At 50.8% G+C, this 22,933-nt stretch overlaps 2 protein-coding genes and 1 non-coding gene across 12 annotated transcripts in view; 2 read left to right on the forward strand and 1 right to left on the reverse strand.

Annotated features, from left to right (window-relative positions):
• Positions 1–822: 822 nt before the first annotated feature.
• Tmem130 (transmembrane protein 130) lies at positions 823–14,597 on the reverse strand. The gene is made up of 8 exons (XM_070033543.1): positions 14,332–14,597; positions 10,141–10,446; positions 7,548–7,707; positions 5,218–5,384; positions 4,172–4,256; positions 3,220–3,422; positions 2,538–2,650; positions 823–1,893 (listed from the first exon to the last, which is right to left on the reverse strand). Exons 1-8 carry the CDS (start codon positions 14,417–14,419, stop codon positions 1,744–1,746), a joined length of 1,272 nt encoding a protein of 423 aa, XP_069889644.1. The 5' UTR covers positions 14,420–14,597; the 3' UTR covers positions 823–1,743.
• Positions 14,598–17,870: 3,273 nt separating this feature from the next.
• Positions 17,871–22,933, forward strand: part of Trrap (transformation/transcription domain associated protein) — a 101,761-nt gene continuing 96,698 nt past the window's right edge. For all 10 annotated transcript variants that reach the window (XM_070033544.1, XM_070033549.1, XM_070033545.1 and 7 more), the window contains exons 1-3: positions 17,871–17,948; positions 20,160–20,321; positions 20,737–20,786. In XM_070033544.1, coding sequence (XP_069889645.1) covers positions 20,222–20,321; positions 20,737–20,786 — 150 coding nt within the window. In that variant the 5' untranslated portion in view covers positions 17,871–17,948; positions 20,160–20,221. The remainder of the gene's footprint in view (positions 17,949–20,159; positions 20,322–20,736; positions 20,787–22,933) is intronic.
• Positions 20,463–20,655, forward strand: LOC138834970 (small nucleolar RNA ZL1). The gene has a single exon (XR_011374315.1). It is a non-coding gene; the product is annotated as a small nucleolar RNA ZL1 (small nucleolar RNA).

A 22,933-nucleotide genomic window follows, 5' to 3' on the forward strand; every position in this document is an offset into this window, starting at 1 on the left:
CTCAGGCCCGGGGTCTTGTCCCCCGCCCCACTGCGACGAAGCTTGTTCTCTGCGGGGTGCTGTCCCCACCTCCGCCCTCATCCTCGTGGTGGCGCCTCGCCGCCCGCACCCGTCAGGCCCCGCCCGGTCCTGGGAGAAGAAGGGCTCTGGGTGGTTTGGGGCCTCCGGAGGGAGTCCGCGGTCCCGCCCGAGCTCTCTGCGCTGCAGAGGAATCTTCTACAAGCTGTAGTCTTTGTTGCCTGTAAGACGTGATGTGTTTGTGTGTTCCACGTACCTCTAAATTTAGACATTAAAAGTATATTTCCTGGTAGTTCTAGAGTCAGTCCGAAGCTAGCGCGTCAGTGTCATTAGAGAACTACTAATTCCAGATAAAAACTACCTGTCCCCAGTCAAAGATCTTATTCCTATACGGCCAGATTTCCATATTCCCAAGTGCCAGGTGGACGTGCGCTTGCCCAGGGACGCTGTTCATCCCAGTTCCTCTGAGGTATGTCTGTCTACACTGAAACCCATCTTAACTTAGGTCAGGCTTGAAGCTACAGAACATCCTGTCCAGGGCGAGGACACCTGTGGACAGTCACAAGCTCGAATCCCCTGAAGCCTGTGTATAAGGATGGCTGCTCCTCCCCAGGTGCTGACTCAGGTGAGAGGCTGAGCTCACAGGCCGACAGATTTCCCCATAGTATCTACCTGGGATCTCCAACTGGACTGCCCGTCCAAGTTACAGGGAACTTTGAGGGGTTCTGTCTCATGGATGTCCTGTGGTGTCTCCCCAGGTCCTAGTGTCCCACCGGTAAAAACAAGACTCCACAACAGGCAGCATGCTTGGCAATACTCAGAGCAATAGAGCTTTATTCAGCAGTAATGGCAGTATTTCATGGGCATGAATTGTACAATGGTGCGAATGCAATTCCCACCAGGAAATCCAGGAGCACAGGTCATAGCACACAGCCCTCTATCTTGCAAGTCCATCAGGTGCAGGCTGCTGCAAACAGCCTAACCCACATCTCCCTCTGCACCTGCTCTCCCTGCTTCTCTGCCTACCCCTGTAACTTGGTTGGAGGGGGAGAGCCAGGACCACCTGCACCCTTCTCCAGCTGCTGGACAAGGTGTCCCACACCAGGTCACTCAGCCCACCTCCTCAGTGGACACTGAACTTCTGTGCTTCAATAAGAAAGATGAATTTACAAAGCACACCTGTGCACTCACAAGTAAGTGGCCTTAAAATAGGACCAGGGAGCTGCAGAGGCAAAGCACAGGGGTAGAGTGGGTAGGGCCAAATTTCATCTGAGTTCTAGTTCAAGTTCATCTAGCAATGGCCCTTACAGTTACAGAGTGATTCTGGGAAGCCCATCTCTGTATATAACTTTTCGCTTTGTATCCTGAATCTGCAATTTCCTTCCTAGTTCTCTAGTATAAGCAGGGCCACCCCAGGAAGGGAACTATGAACCCCTGGTGAACAACAGATAGGCCAATATGGAATGAATAGTGACCAGGTCCACCTAGGAGAGTCCCAAGGGAGCACACCACATGTTGGCAGAGGACAGGGGTGGGGGACACAGTGAGGCTGAATACAGTGGCTGGACTGTACAGATGGGAGGATGGCTAGGAGGATGGGGGCTTCATATAGGGATGAACAGAGCAGCCCATACACAAGACCCCTCCTAAGCAGCATGTGCCACCCTCCCTGAGGCTCCTAGTGAGTCACATCTGATAATACTGAGCTGAGCGGGAGCAGGGCACTCACACTGTGTATGTTTTGACAGACTTGAGGGGAGGGAGCAGCCGGTGGTTCTCTCGGACAATTTCCAGGTACTCTGATGGTGTATCCAGCCAGAAAGGTCCACAACACGTCTGGCAGCAACACCTGACCCCAGAGTGTGGCTCCGGGTTCTTGTCAGACATGGGGGGCAAGGGAGGAAGGGAGTAAAAAAAATCAGCCAGCTATAGTAAACACAGGTCATTCACTGCCCACCTGGAGCCATGTCTGGTGGCCTTAGGAACTCAGCTGTCTGGCAACAGCATGCAGAAATGCATCTGGCAGTACCCATAGGCAAGGGGCAAGCAAGCAAGGAGGTAAGTCAGTTTGGACACCAGCTCACTTAACAGTTCTGTACTGGGGCTTGAACTCAGGTCCTGGGCTCTGTCCCTGAGCTTTTTCACTCAAGTCTGGGGCTCTACCACCTGAGTCACAGCTCCACTTCCAACTTTTTGGTGGGCTGTGAACCTCCATCCTCAGCTGTCAGCATCCTGAGTAGCTAGGATTACAGGCATGAGCTAACAGCACTTCTAAGCAGTCTCCAGCTGCTCCTTTGGTACATCATCCCATCCCTCAGGAACTTGTTTCATGTTGTGTTAAGGCCTTAGGGATCGAACCCAGGGCTTTAATCATGCTAGACAAGACTGTAAGCCATGGTTCCCCACATTCAGAGACTTGTTCAGAATCCCTTCCAGGCATCCTGGCTCAGCCCCACACCCTCTCCAGAAATCCTGTGGGGGGGGCCCTTGATCCAGCTCCCAGCTCACTGAACACTTACCTCCACTATCTCCTTTTGCTGGGGGGAATTCCGCAGGGTCATGTACATGATGAAGGCCAGCAATATGGTAATAATTGTGGCACACGGAAAAGCAAAGATAGCTGGCTGGAGGCCTGCCAGGGAGAAAAGGGATGCCATGGAATTGGCAGGCTCCTTACTGACATTGGTACAGTGTTGTAAGAGTTCTGTAAGTTTGGTGGTGGTATTGCAGTTGGGAGCTTATTGTTAATGGTACTGACAGAGTTTGGTACTGGGATTGATATGTATCGTAATGGAAGGGCTTGTTGGTTGTACTGAGATTATACAGTGCTATCTGTGGTACTGGTAGGATTTGATGATGGTACTTAGGTTGGTAGAGTGTTGATGGTAGTGGTGACACAGAGGTTGGTACAATATCAGTGATGATGGTACTAAAAGAGTTTCATGGTGGTACTGGGCTTAGTGTAATGTTGTCAATGGTATGGAAGGGTGTGGTGGTAGTACTGGCATTGATACAGTGTTGGGGATGGTATTGGAAGGGTGTGGTGGTGGTACTGGTGTTGGTAGAGTGTTGGAATGGTACCTGGAAGGGTATGTGGTGGTGAGGTATCAGGAGGGCTGGTGGTGGTGCTGGTGTGGGTAGGTTATTGGCTATGATGACCCGGGCAGCAGGGTTGTGGAGAGGGGAGATGGCTGCACTTACTGGACGGCCACACCTGGATCCTGTGGTACTGGTGTGTTTTGCTGATGGCGTTTTCAGCTCGGATGCTGAAGCAGTAGTCTCCAGGACTGTGGAAGATGTGGGTCAGGTTATAAGCTGTGCTGGCCACGGATATGGGGTGGCACTCCCCCTCCTCCAGTGGAAGGCACTCGGACTTGAGCCGCCAGCACACATTCAGTGGGGGGCTGCAGGGAAACAGATGACCTTCAGAACTGGCTTGGCAAGGAGCAAAAACCCAGGTGGACACAGATTCCAGGGTCCTTTCTAAGACCTGACATCAAGCTGCCCTGGAGTCCAGCCCAAGAGCACAGCATCATGGAGGAGATGTCCTAAGGCCTCCTGGTGAGGCTAAGAATGTGAAGTGGGGCCCGTGAGCACATTGTGAATGAAGAATGTAGGGAAGGCTTCCTGGAGAAGGCAGTGTGAGCAGAATCTGAAAGGAGAAGTGGCTTTGAGTAGATTAGAAAGAGTGAGGGCTCTCCAGCCAGGCATGGTGGCTTGTGCCCACAGTCTCAGCACTCAGGAGGCAGACAGGCAGATGGAAAGTTCTAAACTAGCCTTGGCCACATAGCAAGTCCTTTATAAGAAAATTTAAAAGGTCAGCGCTGGTGGTTCACGCCTATAATCTTAGCTACTCAGAAGGCTGAGATCTGAGGATTGTGGTTCAAAGCCAGCCAGGGCAGGAAAGTCTGTGAGACTTTTATCTCTAATAAACCACCAGAAAACCGAAAGTGGCACTGTGGCTCAAGTGGTAGAGCGCTCGCCTTGAGCTGAAGAGCTGAGAGACAGTGCCCAGGCCCAGAGTTCAAGCCCCAGTACCCCCCCCCAAAAAAAAAAAAAGTGGAGGAAGGATGAGGGTGGAGCAGGCTTAGGAGCATCTGTCATGATGTAGTAGGGCACAGGGCACCCAGAGTGTCCTCTGGGGTTCACTCACCTCCCCAGGAAGTTCAAGGTCACTATCATCCTTTGGAAGCTTTGAATTACAGTAGGCCCAAAGACCTGGATGCCTCGTAGGGTTTCTGTGTAGAAACAGGAGCCCATTAGACCCTGTCAGGACTCATTCAAGACTGCTGTCCAGAGGTTTCCAGAGCCCAGGTTCTTCTGGCTACCACCTGGTCCTCTCCTCTGGCCCTCTCCCAAGGGAGGGCAACAGGGCCCCTCCCCATCAGCAGCAGGCACTAGAGCTGACCCAGGGAAGAGAAGTGGCAAAGGCCACTGGCTCTAACCAAGGATTAAATACCACTACATTAGCAGAATCCAAGAAATCCCTGCAGTGGCCCCAAGTGAGGGGGAGGGAGGGAGAGAGGGGGAGGAGAGAGAGAGATGTCCCTGGGAATCAGCTCCCTATGTGATAGATTGAGGCCTCCCACCCTGCCAGCATGAATCTTGAACAGAAGCTGATGGGATCAGGGAACAAGAATCCATGAGAGCCGGTAGCTGGTGGCTCCGAGCTACACAAGAGCCTGAGAGCTAAGGATTGAGGTTTAAAGCCAGCTCAGACAGGAAAGTCTGGGAGACTCTTACCTCCAATGAACCATCAAAAAGCTGGAGGTGGGGGCTGGGAAGGTGGCTCAGTGGTACAGTGCTTGCCTTGCATGCATGAGGCCCTGGGTTCGATTCCCCAGCACCACATAAGCAAAAAGAAAAAAGCCAGAAGTGGCGCTGTGGCTCTAGTGGTAGAGTCTAGCCTTGAGCTGAAGAGCTGAGGGACAGTGCCCAGGCCCAGAGTTCAGCCCCACAACTGGCAAAAAAACAAAAAGCTGGAGGTGGAGCTGGCTCAAGTGGTAGAGCTCCGGTATTGAGTGCAAAGCTAAGGAATAGCACCCAGGCCCAGAATTCAAGCACGCACGCGTGCACATGCACACACTCTCACACACACACACAATCAGTGAGAACCAGATAATTTGAGATGAGGAGCCAGCTGATGGCCAGCTGATTGGGGCACTTGTCAGCTGACCCACACTAGCTGGGAAGACCCACCCTGCAGCTTCAATGAGGCAGCAAAGTCACCGGTCTTCTGCATAACGACTTTGGAGCCATCTGGCTGTGCATGCTCCCACTCTGCTATCACTTTGAGCTTCACCGTGAAGGCTCCCATAACTGAATAGTTGTAATAGACCACACCATCTTCTGTCACCATCTGAGTCCTGTGAAGTGACAAAGAGGAGGGGAGAGGAAGCTAAAAAGCTATGCTTCCTGGAACTTAGTGATTTGTGGGAATTGTTAGGATAAGGGGCATCAGTATGGTGACATTTGGTCAGCCTTGAATACACCTGTCATGAATACACCAGCTGGGGCTTAAGGTCATCTGGCTCTCTGGGGCCAGAGAAGGCAGGGAAGGTCTTCCATAGCTTCCTCTCCTTACTCCATGGGGCTCTGCTGTGGACGAGATGTATGTGTCCTCCAAGAAACAGATGGACATAGCTCATGGTCCCTGTGCTGCAGAGGCAGATGGTTAGTCACCCACAGGTTGCTATGGCAACCACCTGCAAACCTGATTCACAAAAAGTATTTGACTGATTGTGGATCTTTTTTTTCTCATCAAGAGCCAGGAAGCCAGGTGTCATTTGGTGACTCACACTCAGAAAGCTGAGATCCAGGAGGATCATGGTTCAAGGTCAGTTTGGGCATAAAAGTGTACAAGACTCATCTCTAATTAACCAACAAGAATCAGTATTAAATTGCTGGGTGTCTTTGTTTGCTGGAGTAGCTTTGAGTCATTGTGGACAGATTAACAATGTAACTTTGGGTGAAGGCTTTGGGTTGATTTGGTGACCATAAGTTCAGAGTTTGAGGCCAGAGAGTTGACCTTATCTTTGTAATGGAACCCTGTTACAAATGGATGTGCTTGGCTGCACATCAGTACTCATAACCTGTAATCCTAGTTATGCTGGAGCCTAAGATCCAGAGGATAATGGCTCATATCTTTGCCTGGGCAGAAACATCTTTCAGACTCCATCACCAGTTAACCAGCAAAAAAAGCCAGCTACAGGGATGGCTCAACTGATAGAGCGCCAGTAATCAAGTAAGTGAAACAAGCATGAGGTCCTGCTCAGTACCCTGGTACTAAGTCTGGAATATTAAAATCTCCTGATAACAAGCATTTATTTTTGCTTGTTTTTGTTGTCTTTTCTAGGTAATTTCTTTAGCAGGTCCTCCTTAATATTTTTTTATTTTTAATTTTTGTCAGTCATGGGGCTTGAACTCAAGGGCCTAGGTGCTGTCCTTGAGCTCTTCAGCTCAAGGCGAACAACCTACCACTTGAGCCACAGAGCCAAATGAAAGTCTCATGGACTTTTCCTGCATGGGCTGGCTTTGAACCATGATCCTCAGATCTCAGCCTCCTGAGCAGCTAGGATTACAGGTATGAGCCACCAGCACCTGACTTCCCTGAGCTATAAAATCATCAATGGATTAAATAACACCTCGTGATGGACTTTTTCTGCCTAGATTGGCTTTGAACCAGGATCCTCAGATCTCAGCCTCCTAAGGAGCTAGGATTACAGGGGTGAGCTACCAGTGACCATCATTTTGTGGTACTGGGGCTTGAACTCGGGGCCTCATGCTTGTCTAATACAGTGCATGCCATTCAGAGTCATCAGATGAGAAAACCCTATCTTGACCTGTCTTCTTGAGAGAGTTGTGCAGGTACCAACCAGTACCTGCCTGTACTGGGCAGATATACTTCAGAGGCAGGGCCCAGAGATGGATTCATGGAGGTTCCCTGGGGCCTGACACTGAGCAAAGCAAGTGCTTAAGGAGTGTTTGATGGAAAATGGAGGACAGTCTGTAAAACATGTGAGACAGCAGAGCCCATACTGGGCCACTGGTCCTGGCTTTGGGACATTTAGAAGGTAAATAAGGGATGGTGGCTCATGCCTATAATTCCAGCTACTTGGGAGGGAGGAGTAAAAGGATCATAGTCTGAGATCTACTTCAGGCAATAGTGCCAGCTCTTCTTCAAAAATTACAAGTAGCCAGGCCCCAGTGGCTCACACTGTAATCCTAACTACTCAGGAGGTTGTGATCTGAGGATCTCAGTTCAAAGCAAGCTTAGACAGGAAAAGTCTAAGAGACTCTTACCTCCAACTAATCACAGAAAGCCAGAAGTGGAGCTGTGGCCAAAGTAGGTAGAGCACTAAAAGCTCAGGGACAGCACCCATGCTCTGAGTGCAAACCCCAGGACTGGCACAAAACAAATCCAGCCAGATGCTTATGGCTCCTGCCTATAATCCTCAATTGTATAGTTCTTGGCATGAGGCCTTGAGTTGAAACAGAGAGAGAGAGAACATGAAAGTATAAGGACATACCCGTCTCCGAAGTCCCAGCTGTAGAGAAAGTAGGCCGTCTGGAAGAAGTTGCTGGGGTCATGGAGGACGAAGGCTACTTTAAGGACTGTCTTGGTGAGGTAAGAGCTAGGCCATGGCAAGGAAGTGTTCTGTGTGACAACCAAGTCCCCCACAAGGAACTCTGAGAAAGACAGGAGAAGAGCAAGTCCACAGAGGACCAGAGCAGGAGGATCCTGGGAGCAGAGCTACTGCTCTCCCACCCAGACTTTCCAGGTGCCGGATGGGGAAGGGGACCTTACAAATTCCTCAGCACAGAGGCATCCATAGTCACCTTCCTGCTGTGGGCACTGCTGGTGATGGTGCCAGTACAGTGATACACACCTGAAATCCCAGTTCTCAAGACAAGAGGATCACAAGTTCAAAGCCATCGTGGGATACATGGCAAGACCTCTCAATTTCAACATTAATAATAATAATTTATTAATAATAATTGGAATAGGGGCTGGGAAGATGGCTCTTGTAGAGTGCTTGCCTTGCATGCATGAAGCCCTGGGTTCAATTCCTCAGCACCAAATAAGCAGAAAAATCTGGAAGTGGTGCTGTGGCTCAAGTGGTAGAGCACTAGTCTTGAGCTGAAGAGCTGAGGGACAGTGCCCAGGCCCAGAGTTCAGACCCCATGACTGACCAAAAAAAACCAGCCGGGTGCTGGTGGCTCACACCTGTAATTGTAGCTACTCAGGAGGCTGAGATCTGGGGATCAAAGTTCAAAGCCAGCCCGGGCAGAAAAGTCCATGAGACTCATCTCCAATAAACCATAACAAAACTGGCCATTGAAAGTGGTGCTGTGGCTCAAGTGGTAGAGCACTAGCCTTGAGCTGAAGAGCTGAGGGACAGCGCCCAGGCCCAGATTCAGGCCCCACGACCAACTGAAAATAAATAAATAAAATAATTGTAATAATGCCTGCACATAGAAATGTACAGGCTTTAAAAGAAATTTCAGTATTGAACACATACATATTTCTTGTTATTGTCTAAACAATACAAGTCAAACAATTTGGCATGGTATTTACAATTATTATTATAAGCCATGCCACGTTTTATAAGGGACTTGAGTAGCTGTAGATTTTGGTGTTGATATTAGGCTGATGCTTTTCTCTGCATCAAGCCAGGCACCAGTGGCTTACACTTACAATCCTTGAGGCTCAGGAAGCTGAGTTTTGTTTTTTGTTTTTTGTTTTTTTGGTTTTTTTTTTTTGGTCAGTTGTGGGGCTTGAGCTTGGCTTGGGCGCTGTCCCTGCCCTCTTCAGCTCAAGGTGAGCACTCTACCACTTGAGCCACAGCGCCAGTTTTCGAGTGGTTTATTGGAGATAAGAGTCTCATGGTCTCCTGCTCGGGCTGGCTTTCACTGGGATCCTCAGATCTCAGCCTCCTGAGTAGCTAGGATTACAGATATGAGCCACCAGTGCCTGGCTTAGGAAGCTGAGTTCTAAGGATAGGCAATTCATTGCCAGCCTGAGCAGCAAAGTCCATGAGATTCTAATCTCCACTTAACCATTAAAAAGCTAGAAGTGGAAGGAGCTAAGGAGAGACTTCTCAGAAGAAGAGGGAAGAATGACAAACACATGAAATGTTCAACATCCCTGGCCATAAAGGAAATTAAAACAACTCCATCTCAAAGTCCAAGGACAGTGCCCAGGCCCTGAGTTCAAGCCTCAGGTTCATTACCAAAAAGAAATAGCCATTAGATTATTATGTCATTTGCAGGTAAATGGATTGGAAAAATCATGTTAAGTAAGGTAAGCCAAGCTCAGAGAGTCAGCCCATATTTTCTCTCACATGCAGAAGCTTGATCTAAAATACACTGGGACATGATAAATTATACAAGACTCTAGACATTCACACATTAAGACCAAAGGAGGATACTTTTTGGGGTGTATCACAAAGGTGCAATGCATGTATGTCTCTGATCATATAAAATAGTATTTGTCAAAATGAACTCCAGGAAATGGAAAGGAGGGTGTCCCCCCGCAAACCCAACCCCCTCCCTTGGTTGCTCTTTTTGTTTTTTTGTTTTTTTTTTTTGTCTTGTATCTACATTAATATGTCTTTGGGAGGGTAAGGGAGGCACAGGAATGGAGGAAGGAAGGGTGTACAAATGCAGCAGTGATACTCACTAGATACTTTGTTGAAAATGAACTACACAACCTGTGAATAGGGATGGGAGGGGGGAAACTGGGAATGAGAGAGGGGGAAGGATAGCATTGTCCAAAAAGAAATGTACTCACACACTATGTTGAAAACCAACTTTACAACTTTTGTGGGGTGGGGGAGGTGGGGAGATGGGGAGGAAAGGGATGGGAGGGGAAAACAAAGGAGGGAGTAACAATGCTTGATAGGAAATGGACTCATTACCCTACTGTAACTGTAATCCCTCTGTATATCACGTCTATTAATAACAATTTTAAAAAATAAAAGCTGAAAGTGGACCTGTGACTCAAGTGGTAGAGTGCCAGCATTGAGCAAGAAAGCTAAGGGACAGTGCTCAGGCCTTGAGTTCAAGTGCGATGCACATGTGCACACACTAAGCACAATTAGCACCCAGGGAAGCCCTCACCTGTGAAAGACAGAAGGATAATGCTTCTGGCCATGGGCTGGCACATCCAGCAGTCAGCTGAAGTGACCCAGACGGAGACTGGGAAGTCCCCAGGTACGCTGCTCACCACTCCGATGGTCGAGGTGAGATCATTTTCGGCCTTGCTTGTGAGTATGAGTGGGGTGTGAATCCAATGGAAATGGTACAGTTGGGCACTGGCAGGCAGGGTCAGACTGCTGTTGTCGTTGGCCACCAGGGTGGCTGAGATGGTCACTTGTGTCCCCGTGGTGGCTTGGCCATCAGTGGTGAGATTGAGCTCATACAGACCTAGGAGACCAGAAACAGGCTGTGTCACAGGGCGCTGTCACAGAAACCTGCTTGGGTGGGCATCTTATGATACATTCCAAGACCTCCAGATTGAAATCTTACAAAACAACATCTGTGCTGCCAGACACTTTGAACCTCTGTTGTTCCCATACCTGTTCTGCTTTTCCTGGCCTCAGGACCTTTGCATATGCTTCTGTCTACCTATTTATGCATAGATAACTACCTGGAGGCCCTCCCTGTGTCCCTTCCCCCTCTGTGCTCAGGATGCTGGATGAAAAAGAGAAACCTCACTCCAGTGCCCTGGGAACTCCTTGAGGGCAGAAGTCACGGCCATCTCCTCTGGGCATATACATGGTGTTCAGCACTGCCATTTAGCCAAGTGATAGCCGGCAGACAGAGCAACCCATCTGGCACTGATCCCAAGAGGGTGTTCACCCAGGTGCTACTAATGAGCCCTTTCTGTGTGCCCCACTCTCCCGAAGAACCCAACCTCCCAGGGCACCTTGTTCTTGCCTGTGGGGCTCACAGGACACCTGTTGGCTCTGCCAAACAAGAAGGTGAGTTGTTCCTCAAAAGCACCTGCCCCCTTAGCTCCACGCAGCAATACCTGTCCCCACTGGGGACTTTGGGTCCAGCCCTTCCTGTCATCCAAGTCCTGTGTCCCCTGTTTTACAAGGCTATTTCTTTTTGGTAATGATCCTGAGGCTTGAACTCAGGGCCTGTGCACTGTCCTTGGGCTTTGTTGTTGTTGTTCAAGGCTAGTACTTTACCACTTGAGTCCCAGCTCCATTTCTGGCTTTTGGAGATAAGAGTCTCGTGGACTTTCTTGCTTGGGCAGTCTTTGAACCATGAACCTCAGATCTCAGCCTCCTGAGTAGCTCGCTAGGATTACAGATGTGAGAAACACTTGATGGCTCAAGGCTATTTTTTATTTTATTTACAGCTTGGGCCATTGCTGCTTCCTCTGGCTGTTCTCCCTCCCTTTGGGTAGTGGACACACACACACACACACACACACACACACACACACACACACACACACACACACACACACACACACACACACACACACACACACACACACACACACACACACACACACACACACACACACACACGCCATTGCTGCTTCCTCTGGCTGTTCTCCCTCCCTTTGGGTAGTGGAGACACACACACACACACACACAGTCTCTGCCCCCCCCCCCCACACACACACATACACCCGAGTCTGGGAAGATGGCTCAGTGGTAGAGTGCTTGCCTAGAGAGTTGCTTGGAAGAGAGGCTACCCCCTCCTTTCTCCCTCTGGCTCTTGGCGCCACCCTCCCCGCAGTGGAGGAGGAGTCTGGGCCAAATGGAGGCTGGCTGGTGGGGACTTAGGGCCTCATGCTAATGGCCACTCAGGATCTGCTGGGGGGAGGGGGACAGCCTGAGTGATGCAGATAGGTTGCCAAGGGGATGAAATCAGGAGGTGCACCCTGGGGCTGGGAGGGGGCGTGGGCGGGATGGATTGGGCTTTGGCTTGACTACTGCAGTAGCTGGCTTGGTTCCTGGGAGCCCTCTGCCAGCCCTGTCTCTAGCAGGCCCCCAAGTGCTTTTTCTCAGATTCGATTGTTTTTCTTTCTTTTTTTTTTTTTTTGTGCCAGTCCTGGGCTTGAACCCAGGGCTTGGGCGCTCTCCCTGAGCTTTTGTGCTTAAGGTGAGTACTCTACCATTTCAGCCACAGCTCCACTTCCAGCATTTTGTGTAATTAATCGGAGATAAGAGTCTCACGGAAGCCGGGCGCTGGTGGCTCACGCCTGTAATCCTAGCTACTCAGGAGGCTGAGATCTGAGGATCGCGGTTCAAAGCCAGCCCGGGCAGGAGAGACTGTGAGACTCCTATCTCCAATAAACCACCAGAAAACTGGAAGTGGTGCTGTAGCTCAAGTGGTAGAGCACTCGCCTTGAGCTGAAGAGCTGAGGGACAGCGCCCAGGCCCAGAGTTCAAGCCCCACGACCGACAGAAAAAAAAAAAAGAGTCTCACGGACTTTCCTTATTGGGCTGGCTTCTATCTGCCATCCTCAGATCTCAACCTCCTTAGTAGCTAGGATAATGGGTGAGATACTAGTGCCTGGTTTCAGGTTGGATTTTCAAAAGGTGGAGCTTCACACTCTAGGTGATGGTGTCCTTCTGAAGGGGCGGGGGGGGGGGGGGAGCCATGAAGGGAAGCTTTTGGAGAGGTCCAGATATCCAGGCTGAAGTGGATCATGAAGATGTGGACACTTGTCCATACAGATTCATCTTTCAGGTTTCAGAACCCTAGTGACTCTGCCTAGGAGTCAGAATCAAACCACTAAGGAAGGTACTTGAGGAGCCCCACAGGTGCCCACGAGCTAAAGGAGCCAAAGCACAAAGGGCAAGTGTTTCCAAAGCCTGATTCTAAAAGAAACACCTGCCAGGACACTAGGACTACCACTTTACCATATACCATGTGGTATGTTCTAGAATGTTCCAGAACATGGCCACCATCAGCCCTTTCACATGGCACATATAGACAGCCCAAATACTTGCCAAGTACACCTGTCTGGAGAATGCAACCTGACATAAATTAGTGGATACAGCATTTCTAACTTGTGCGTGTCGGTGGTACAGACCACTCAAACAAGTTGGCCTACACCCCAGGAAGCGTGGTGGAAAAGGGTGTTGAGCCTCTATTTCTTTGCTATTACAATTTCAGCCGTATGTATCAAGAGTGTAGTCTGCCAGCCTGGAAACCACACACCATGGCTGAAGTCGTTTTTGTGTTTTGTGAGGGTGGGGGGTTGGGGTGCCTTTTCTACTCAAGGCTGGGATTCTACTACTTGAGCCACACATTTACTTACAGCTTTTTGGTTACTAATTAGAGATGAGTCTTTTTGACTGTCTGCCTCCTCTGGCTTCAGACCCTGTGATCCTCAGTTCTCAGCCTCCCAAATAGCGAGGCATGAGCTACCACTGCCCAGCCCCACCCCCTCTCTTTTCAACGTAGGGCATGGTGGTAATTTCTAGACACATAACCCTAATGGATGAGAGACTCCGTTTCTATATGATCCCCTCCCCCAGGAGGGGGCAGGCGAATCTGCGCAACACAATTCCCACAGGATTCTCAGTCAGGCACAAGGCACAGATTTTCAGTTCAGCTTGTATACAGATTTGCATGGGGTCCTTCTTTTCCCTACTACTGTCAGAGGGGGATGGGGTGGGAGAAGCACAGATGAAAAAATGCTGGCTACTAATTACCCTCCCCATAGCTGCCCACGGTCCTCCTGTCCCTCCGATCTGATCTCCAAAAGTGGTGGAATCATCGTGCTTGTTGGTCTTTTGGACGAAGGGGAGGTAGGCACAGGGTGGGCAGCAACCTGGGGTCCATTTTGGAAATCATTCCCAGGGAAGAAATGGCAGACTGGCCTCTCGGGGTTCTAAAATTCAATCCCACCCCCAGTCAAGTCCCCAAGAATCCCCTAAATGGAAACCATGTAAAAGACGACATTTGAGGGCAAAATTGCTGCGTGTCAGACCTCGGGGAGTGCGTGTGTGGGGTGGGGGTCTGTGGCGCAATGCCCACCACCGACAGCCCTTCCTCTCCAACCCCCGCCCCGGGCCTCCCTGCTTCGTCCTCCCGGTCTCCGCCCCCGGTGGGTGCCAGGGCTCCCGCGGGGCCCAGGTAGGTGAGCGCGTTGGCCATCCCGCGCACTTCTCAGTCATCGCCAACCCCAGGGGGGATGAGCAGGCCCCGAGGGGCATCCGGCGATTCCTGGGGAGACGAGTCAAAGGGAGAGGGGGAGGCATCGTTGCTCTCCGCCGGCGGCCCACAAGATCCCGACCCTGGCCGCGGGCCGGTGCCTGGCGGGGCGCAGCGCCTTACCTGCGGCCACCCTCGCCGGTGCTAAGGACAGGAGGCAGGCCAGCCGGAGGCTGAGGCCGCCGAGGCGACACCAGACAGCGGAGCCCATGGCCAGGCTTGTGGCGGGAGGCGCGCGGGACTGGAGCGGCGGGAGTAGGAGGACGGGCGCGCTGACACTGCGGGCGCCGCGTCGCTCATCCGAATCTCGGGATGCCCGATCGCCGTGCGCAGCCGCCGCCCACAGCTGTCGCGCGACCCCGGCCCGCGGCCCCGCGCCTCTCCCAGCGCCAGATCCACGCGCCCCGCGCTAGTGCGCGCGCTCCGCCCCTCCCCAACACCCCCACACGAGCCTGTTCCCTCCCATCCTCCCGCACCTCTGCCCCTCCCACACGCCCCTCCTCCCTTTCCCTCCCCTCGCCCGGTCTGAGCGCGCACGCCCACCCACCCACACACCACACGCACGCGCACGTGCGTGCACACTCTGACTCAGCGTCCCCTGGGGGGTGCGCAGGCCCTGGGGTGCAGGGGGCCTCTCCAAGCGCGTCATCATCTACATGTTGGTGGCTTGAGGGGCAGCCCTGCATTCCAGAAACATCCAGCACCTACTGTGTACTAGACACTGGGGAAAGGACCTGGGATCACCTTGGAGCTGCTTTTCAGACAGAGGCCTGGTACACATTGGTCCCGCCAAAGTATTTACGCAGGGTTCTTGGTCATTCTCGGCCCCATTGTCCCTTGCTTGTCACTGAGAGACTTGAGATGAGTGAGGCGTTGCTTCTTTGGTCCAGGCAGGTGTTCAGCTGCTATCCCAGAGCAAAGAGAGCCTCCTCACCTTTACAAGCTGGGTTTCACTGGATGAGGGCATGGATTGCGGTCTCAGCTGTGCCTCAACCTTGCCGTGCCCCTGGGCAGGCCATCCTGGCACAAATAAATGGATGGGATGGCCTCTCCAACCTGAGAAGCCCTAATGGGCTGTAATTGCATGGGCTGCCTGCTGCAGGTGGTGTCAAGATTTTCGGAGGGCGTGTACTCTGTCTCCAGGACAGCAGTGGGCTCCGAGGGGTGAGTCTCAGCAGCCAGACTCCGGGTGGGGGGGTGTGGGGGCGGGAAGCATCACATTTGAGGGAGCCTTTTTAGAAAACTTGAGCAAGCCTTCTTAGAAACGCTAAGAGCCCTAGAGCACTGTCCCTCCATCAATGGACACAACAGGCCTAGGGACCAGGAGTCATGGTCATTGGGTTCTCCCGGTATGATCTTGGAAAAGTCAACTGTCTGTGCCTCAGTTTCCTTTATTTAAGATGGGTCCAGGCATAGTCCTGACCTAGGAAAACGTTGTAAAGCTGAAGATAAAACACTCTTTAGGGCTGGGCGCGGGTGGCTTATGTCTGTAATCCTAGCTACTCAGGAGGCTGAGATTTGAGGATCGTGGTTCAAAGCCAGCCTGGGCAGGAAAGTCCATGAGACTCTTATCTCCAATAAAGCACTAGAAAACCAGAAGTGGTGCTGTGGCTCAAGCGGTAGAGCACTCGCCTTGAGCTGAAGAGTGCAAGAGCAGCGCCCAAGCCCAGAGTTCAAGCCCCACGACCGACAAAACAAAACAAACAAACAAAAAAAAACACCCGTTAGATTGAAACAAGGGCTCAGTCAGGGTTGGTGGTCATAATGAAAAGTGCTTAAGGACTTAGAGGAGTTTGGTCTGTTTATCAGGAATCTGGAAGGAACTCTTTAGGTTAGAGTTTCAGATGTCTGAGACTGTTTAATGTGGTAAAATAATCTTTGTGAGCCAAGTGCTGGTGGTTTATGCCTATAATCCTAGTTACTCAGGAAGCTGAGATCTGAGGATTGTGGTTCAAAGTCAGCCCAAGCAGGAAAGTCCATGAGACTCTTGTCTCCAATTAACCACCAAAAAAGCTGGAAGTGGAGCTGTGGCTCAAATGGTAAGAGCATTAGCCTTGGGCAAAAATGCTCAGGGACATACTTTAGGCAGGCCTGAGTCTAAGCCCCAGTACAGACCATAAAAAAGTAAAAAAATAAAATAAAAATTAAAAAAATTAGGGCTGGGAATGTGGCTTAGTGGCAGAGTGCTTGCCTAGCATGCATAAAGCCCTGGGTTTGATTCCTCAGTACCACATATAGAAAAAAGCTGAAAGTGGCACTGTGGCTCAAGTGGTAGAGTGCTAGCTTTGAGCAAAAGAAACTGGGACAGTGCCCAGGCCCTGAATTCAAACCCACATTTATATTTTTTTGTTTTTATAAAAATTCAATTACTGCTTGTACTGGGTACTGTCCTTTAGTTTTTTTTTTTTTTTTTTTTTTAACTCAAGGCTCGCTTGTACTTGAGCCACACCTCCACTTCTGGCTTTGGTGGTTAATTGAAGATATGAGTCTCATAGACTTTCTCCCTGGGCTGGCTTTGAACTGTGATCCTGAGATCTCAGCCTCCTAAAAATGAATATATATATATATATACATATATATTTCTCCAATGTTGAAGATCAAACTCAAGGCCCATGCATGGTAACATTCTACCAATTGAGCTACATTCAGGGGAGCCCTAGCTTTTTGTTTTTGGTCAGCTGTGGGGCTTGAACTCGGCCTGGGCACTGCCTCTGAGCTCTTTTGCTCAAAGCTAGTGCTCTACCACTTTGAGCCACAGTACCACTTCCAGTTTTATAGTGGTTAATAGGAGAGTCTCACAGACTTTCCTGTCTGGGATGGTTTGAATGGTGACCCTCAGAGCTCACCCTCCTGAGTAGCTAAGATTACAAGTGTGAGCAACCAGAGCTGGCTACAGTTTTGTTTCTTTTTAGACAGGGTCTCAGTGTTGTAACAAAGGCTGGCTTCCCAACAACTTGGGCCTCTTGTGTAGGCCTCCCGTGCTACAGAGGTATTACCACCGTGTCTGGATCCATCCGACCTATTACAAAAGTTCTAGGTGGGACTCAAGTGGCAGAGTAACAGTTTAGCAAAGCAAGCCCAGTGTGAACACAAGACAGCCCCAGATCCTGGGGGGAATAGGGGGGAAGGGAGGTGGAAATCCATCCATCCATCCATCCATCCATCCATCCATCCATCCATCCATCCATCCAGCATCCCTGGAGCAATGGGAATTCATTGGGGGACCAAAGAGAGAAAAGAATCCAGGGGAGGTAGGAGGGCTGATAACTGGGTAAACAAGAACTTCCAGGTTCCCTGGGCGGGCAGGGGGCGGGAGGGAGTCAGGAAACTAAGTGACTTGACAACCAGGGAGAAGAGTTCCTCCATTCGCCTTCCGGAAAAGGCGAAAAAGGAGCCAAGCTGGGGGCTTCTTAGGGAGAGAGCTTTCTAGCTGAACTGACCAGCTGCGGGTGGGCCACCCGGGACTGAGGGGCGGGGCGAGACGGGCGGAGCCGCCCCGCCCACAAGCCCCCGCCCCGCTCTCCAGGCCTCACCCCCTCGGGGGCGGGGCCCGGCCCTCCCCAGACGCCGTCGCTTTAAGTGGGGGCGGGGCTGCGCGCGGCGTTGGCGGCGGTGGAGGCAGCAGCGGCGGCAGCAGCAGCGGCAGGACAGCGACGGCTGCTGGCCACGACCGCTCCTCTCGGGGGAGGGGGGGCGGGGCGCGCGGGCCCGGTTGCGGGACGCCGGATGCCAGGCCCTTGGTGAGTGCGGGAAAGCTGGAGCTAACGGCGCCGGGAGTGAGGGGGTGGGGCGGCGCTCGCTCGCTCCGAGAGTTGGGAGGCCGCTGTGAGGCGGTGGAATTGGGCCTCGGGCCGGCCGCGACCTCGTAGGCCGCGTCGGAAGTCGGCGACCCCAAGCGGCGAGGGTCTTCAGCGCTGCCCCGGGCTGGGCCGCGCGCGCGCGCGTGCGCGCACTTGGGCGGGCGAGGGGCGGGGGGGGGCTGCGCGCGGGTCGGGCGCGCGCGGTGTGGGCCTCGGCGCTCGCCGTAGGCCGCTTCTGAGGCGGTCGATTTTGGGACGACCGGAGTCGCCGGCCGAGGGAGCTCAGGAGTCTCCGGGACCGTTTGCGCCTCCGCCAGGGCCTGGGGTCTGTTTCTCGGAGCCAGGGGCCGGCTCCAACCCCTTCCCGCCCCCCCGTCCCCGCCGGGGCTTCCACGCGAGCACCTGGCGGGCTGGATCGGACTCGGGGAGCCAAGGTAGGGGCGGCGAGAGCGCCCCTGGTGGCTCGGCGGTGCTGACCCGCGCGGTGGGCCGGGCCGGGCCTGTGGTCAGGGGGGCGTGGCGCAGTGTCGCGGGGCGCCCTGGCCTTTCCCACCTTGCTGGGGAACATGGTGGGTTTTTCGGGGAGTCCCGACAGTTTACCGAATCAGGCGAGATGGGACCTTAGGACTTTTGCCTCCCTTGTTTGGGAGGGTGGGGCGCAGTGGGAAGCGGGCCGCGGGCTTTTTCTTCGGGGGAGGGGGTTCTGAGTGGGTCACCCAAGTCTTGGGTCCCAGAGGATGGGGATGGGGGCGGTGTTGGGAGGACTGTGTCCTCAAAGAGGCCAGCAAACGGCCATGTCACCCTCACCAGGCTGGCGGGACCCCCCCCCCCCTCCGTGGTGTCCTTGTGATTCTCCCCTCCTGGGCCTCTTTGAGTGGGGACTTCCGGTAGGATGTTTTGGTAGGTTGATAGTCATCTTCTCTTGCTGCACCGAAGTGATACCTATGCCTCCGGGTGACCCCCATCATCTGCATCATGAAACCATTTTTTATTTTTATTACTTTTGTGCTTATGAACTGGGGTTTGAACTCAGGGCCTGGCTGGCTGTCCCTGAGCTTCCCCCGCCCCCCCCCCCCCAAAGCTAGTGCTCTGCCACTTGACACACAGCTCCCCCCCCCTTTTTTTTTTTGGCCAGTCCTGGGGCTTGAACTCAGGGCCTGAGCACTGTCCTTGAGCTGCTTTTTTTGTTGTTGTTGCTGCTGCTGTTTGTTTGTTTGTTTTGTTCAAGGCTAGCACTCTTACCACATGAGCCGCAGCACCAATTCTGGCCTTTTTTGTTTATATGGTATTGAGGAATTGAACCCAGGACTTCATGCTTGCTAGGCAAGCACTCTACCACTAAGCCACATTTCTAGCCCCTCAGCTCCACTTTTTGGTAATTAAGAGTCTTACAGACTTTGCTGCCTTGCCTGGCTTCGAACAGCAATTTCAGAGCGAAGCCTCCTGACTAGCTAGGATTACAGTGTGCAGCATAAATGTCCAGCTTGAAGCCATTTAATAATGTGTAATTTTTTATTAAGTTAATACAAGAATGAGGACAGGCAATTTCAGTTGGTTCTCTCTGGATATTTGTAGTTTTTTGGTGATGGAACTAAGGTTTGAACTCCTGATGTTAAGCTTACTAGGCAAGCCCCCTCTCCCACTTGAGCCACACACCCCCATGTGACAGTTCTGGATGGAATCCAAGTTTCCGCTTGTATGGCAGCTTGGAGCAGTGCTCAAAGAATGGTCAGCCTGCCTCTAGCTCACCCTGGAGGAGCAGTTTTCCAGAACATCGTGTGCCTCACTTGCAAACAAAATTGGAACTTTCTTAGGCCATTTCTGGGGTAATGATTGGGAGGGTGGTTGTTATTTTATTGTGTTTATGCGATGCTGGGGATTGAAGTTCAGGCCTCATGCATCCTAGGCAAGTGCTTTGCTATGGAAGGATGTCCTCAACCCTCTGAATGGTGTTTCTGCTTTTGTTTTTGGATTTTAAAGACTTGGGAAGATTTTTCTCCCTAGTACTAGTCATTGTGAACCAAAGGCTTTAAGTTATCTAGGCAAGTGCAAGTATGCATTTAGGTTAATGCAAGTGCGGCGGTTTACATTTTCAGAGGTTGTGAGTCATATGCCCTGGTAAGTTAGCTAACAGGATGCTCCTTTTCATAGGCTGAGAGAACTCATGGACCTGTTACTTTTCTTCTGAGAGAGAAACCAGCTCACAAAACAAAATGGCGTTTGTTGCAGCACAGGGGGCTACGGTGGTTGACCAAACCACTCTAATGAAAAAATACCTTCAGTTTGTGGCAGCTCTCACTGATGTGAATACACGTGAGTTAATGCTTTTTGTAGCTAAGAAATGGATTAATATGATATTCATCATAGTTAAAATATAAACCCACGAACATTAATAGTAACATTAACTTTTGTTTTAAAAAAACCAAACCCTTGCTTTTCCTTTCTCTACCATGTGGAGAAGCAAAGTGATGAGTATTACTGGCTGGAGCCCCAAAGAGGCATGTGTATGTGTGTGTGCATGCATGTACGTGTGTATGTGTGTGTGTGTGCACAGTGGATGAATGTATGATGGCTAATTATAGGGAACTTGCTATGTGCCTTCTTTTATTGGGCTGTGACAGTCAAACTGATAAGATCTGATTGCTTCTCTTAAATGACCAAATTAGGAATTCAGGAACATACGTAAACATAATTTCCATTACCTGATGGGTTGTTTTGCTATTTACAGCTGATGAAACAAAGTTAAAAATGATGCAAGAAGTTAGTGAAAATTTTGAGGTATGGGCTTTATGTTTTATATTCTTCTTTTTGAGGTAAACACATATGCTTCTCTATTGCTGTTCTGTCAAGTCTACCAACTCAAAAATCATTTTAACTTACCGTATTTCAAAAATTAAAATTTGGAACTGTGTCTTCATACTAGTGAAAAAGGACTCCAAACTGTGTTGAGGAATGTTGGTTTTGTTATTGTTTTGAAACATGTTTTCATTTCTGCATTACACTTTTTATCAATGTCACATTGTACCAGAGGAAAAATAACTTGAGGGAGGAAGGAGTTTTTGGAGTTCATCCTGGTGGGAGTGTAGTAGGGCAGCTCATATGATAACAGTCAGGAAGCAGAGACAAGGAAGGCCTCTGCTAGTCGATGTCCTCTTTTCTCCCACTTTTATTCCATCCAGGCTCCAGCCAATGGAATGGTACTCCCCATATTCAGGGCTCGGCTGTCCCCCTTAGTTACTGTTTCATATGTAGATTGTCTCTAGAAATGGTTTCATATTTCAGTGAAGCAAGTTAAACTTTTTTTTTTTTTTAAAGGAAAATATCACTTCTAGTGATTCAGAAGCATTTATGACTGATTTCAGTTTTTTCTTTTTCTCTTTTGACGGTACAGGGCTTTGAATTCTGGGCTCTTTCTGTGTCTGCAGGTGTTCCATGACTTGAACCATTCCCCTAACCCATCATTTCATTAACTCGTTAGGGCTAAAGTTTTAGGCAAAGTAATTGGGGGTACCTTCCAAGACAAAGAACAGAAACCTTGATGTTAGAAATAAATTCATCTGAGCTGGGCGCCGGTGGCTCACGCCTGTAATACTACCTACTCAGGAGTCTGAGATCTGAGGATCTCGGTTCAAAGCCAGCCCAGGCAGGAGAGTCCTTGAGACTCTTCTTTTTTTTGGGGGGGGGGGTCCGGTCGTGGGGTCTGAACTCTGGGCCTAGGCGCTGTCCCTCAGCTCTTCAGCTCAAGGCGAGCGCTCTACCACTTGAACCACAGCACCACTTCTGGCTTTTTTCTTTTTGCTTATATGGTTCTGAGGAATCGAACCCAGGGCCTCATGCATGCAAGGCAAGCGCTCTACCACTGAGCCACCTTCCCAGCCCTCGTGAGACTCTTATTTCTAGTAAACCACTAGAAAACCGGAAGTGGCACTGTGGCTCAAGTGGTAGAGCGCTCGCCTTGGGCTGAAGAGTGCAGGAACAGTGCCCAAGCCCAGAGTTCAAGCCCCATGACTGACCAAAAAAAATAACAATACAAAAATAAATTCATCTGGATCAAAAAAACTGGTTGTTGAGTCAATGAGTTGAAATACTTCCATACTAACTTCCATACTAACTTTCTTTTTTGGAGATGGGGTCTTGCAATGTAGCCAAGGTTGACCTCAAACTGGTGATTCTCCTGCCTCAACCTCTTGAGTTCTGGGATTCCTTGGCTTGGCCTGGAGAAGATACTCGAAAGCTCTGTCATTGACAGTTACTATGGGTTATCCTGTGGATCTCCTTGACTTTTTTTAGTGTGTGCTTGGATCTGGGTGCTGTATCTGAGCTTTTTCACTTAAGGCTGGTGCTCTCCCTCTTGAGCCACAGCTCCACTTCTGGCTTCTTGAGGGTTAGTTGGAGATAAGAGTTTCACTGGCTTTTCTGCTCAGCCTGGCTTTGAACCCTGACGTTCAGATCTCAGCTTTCTGAGTAGTGAGGATTACAGGACTGAGCCACATCTCTGGTTTCCCTGAGACTTAGTTTTAGTGCTGGACACTGTATAGACTTCTCCCCTCAGAATGAGGAAGCTTGCCTGCACAAGCTCTCACAGTTGATAAACTACAACCTGTTCTTGTAGCAATCCCTAATGAAGACCAGTCACCATTGCTTCAGTGCCTTTAGATGAATCTGGAACCAATATGTATCTTCCTTATCTAGGATGAACCTTGTAATGGAGTTTTCAGCTCCTCTGTCCTTGATGGGGAGCTGGGACAGGCCCAGGTCTCCTGCTGGTTTGGTTTCTCCACAGTTTTTTTTTTTTTTTGGGTGGGGGGGGGTCCGGTCATGGGGCCTGAACTCTGGGCCTGGGCAGCTCTTCAGCTCAAGGCTAGCGCTGTACCACTTGAGCCACAGTGTCACTTCTGGCTTTTTTCTTTTTGCTTATGTGGTGC

Source organism: Dipodomys merriami, unplaced genomic scaffold (assembly GCF_024711535.1).
Source record: "Dipodomys merriami isolate MVZ:Mamm:240054 unplaced genomic scaffold, mDipMer1.0.p SCAF_22, whole genome shotgun sequence".
Lineage (NCBI taxonomy): Eukaryota > Metazoa > Chordata > Mammalia > Rodentia > Heteromyidae > Dipodomys > Dipodomys merriami.

Excerpts from the sequence above, each read along its gene's own strand:
- Tmem130 (XM_070033543.1), bottom strand. The coding sequence starts at position 14,419 with ATGGGCTCCGCTGTCTGGTGTCGCCTCGGCGGCCTCAGCCTCCGGCTG. Across the intron at positions 7,708-10,140 it reads TATCCTTCTGTCTTTCACAG|AGTTCCTTGTGGGGGACTTG; the intron begins GTGAGGGCTTCC and ends TGTCTTTCTCAG. Across the intron at positions 5,385-7,547 it reads AGCTGGGACTTCGGAGACGG|GACTCAGATGGTGACAGAAG; the intron begins GTATGTCCTTAT and ends GTCACTTCACAG.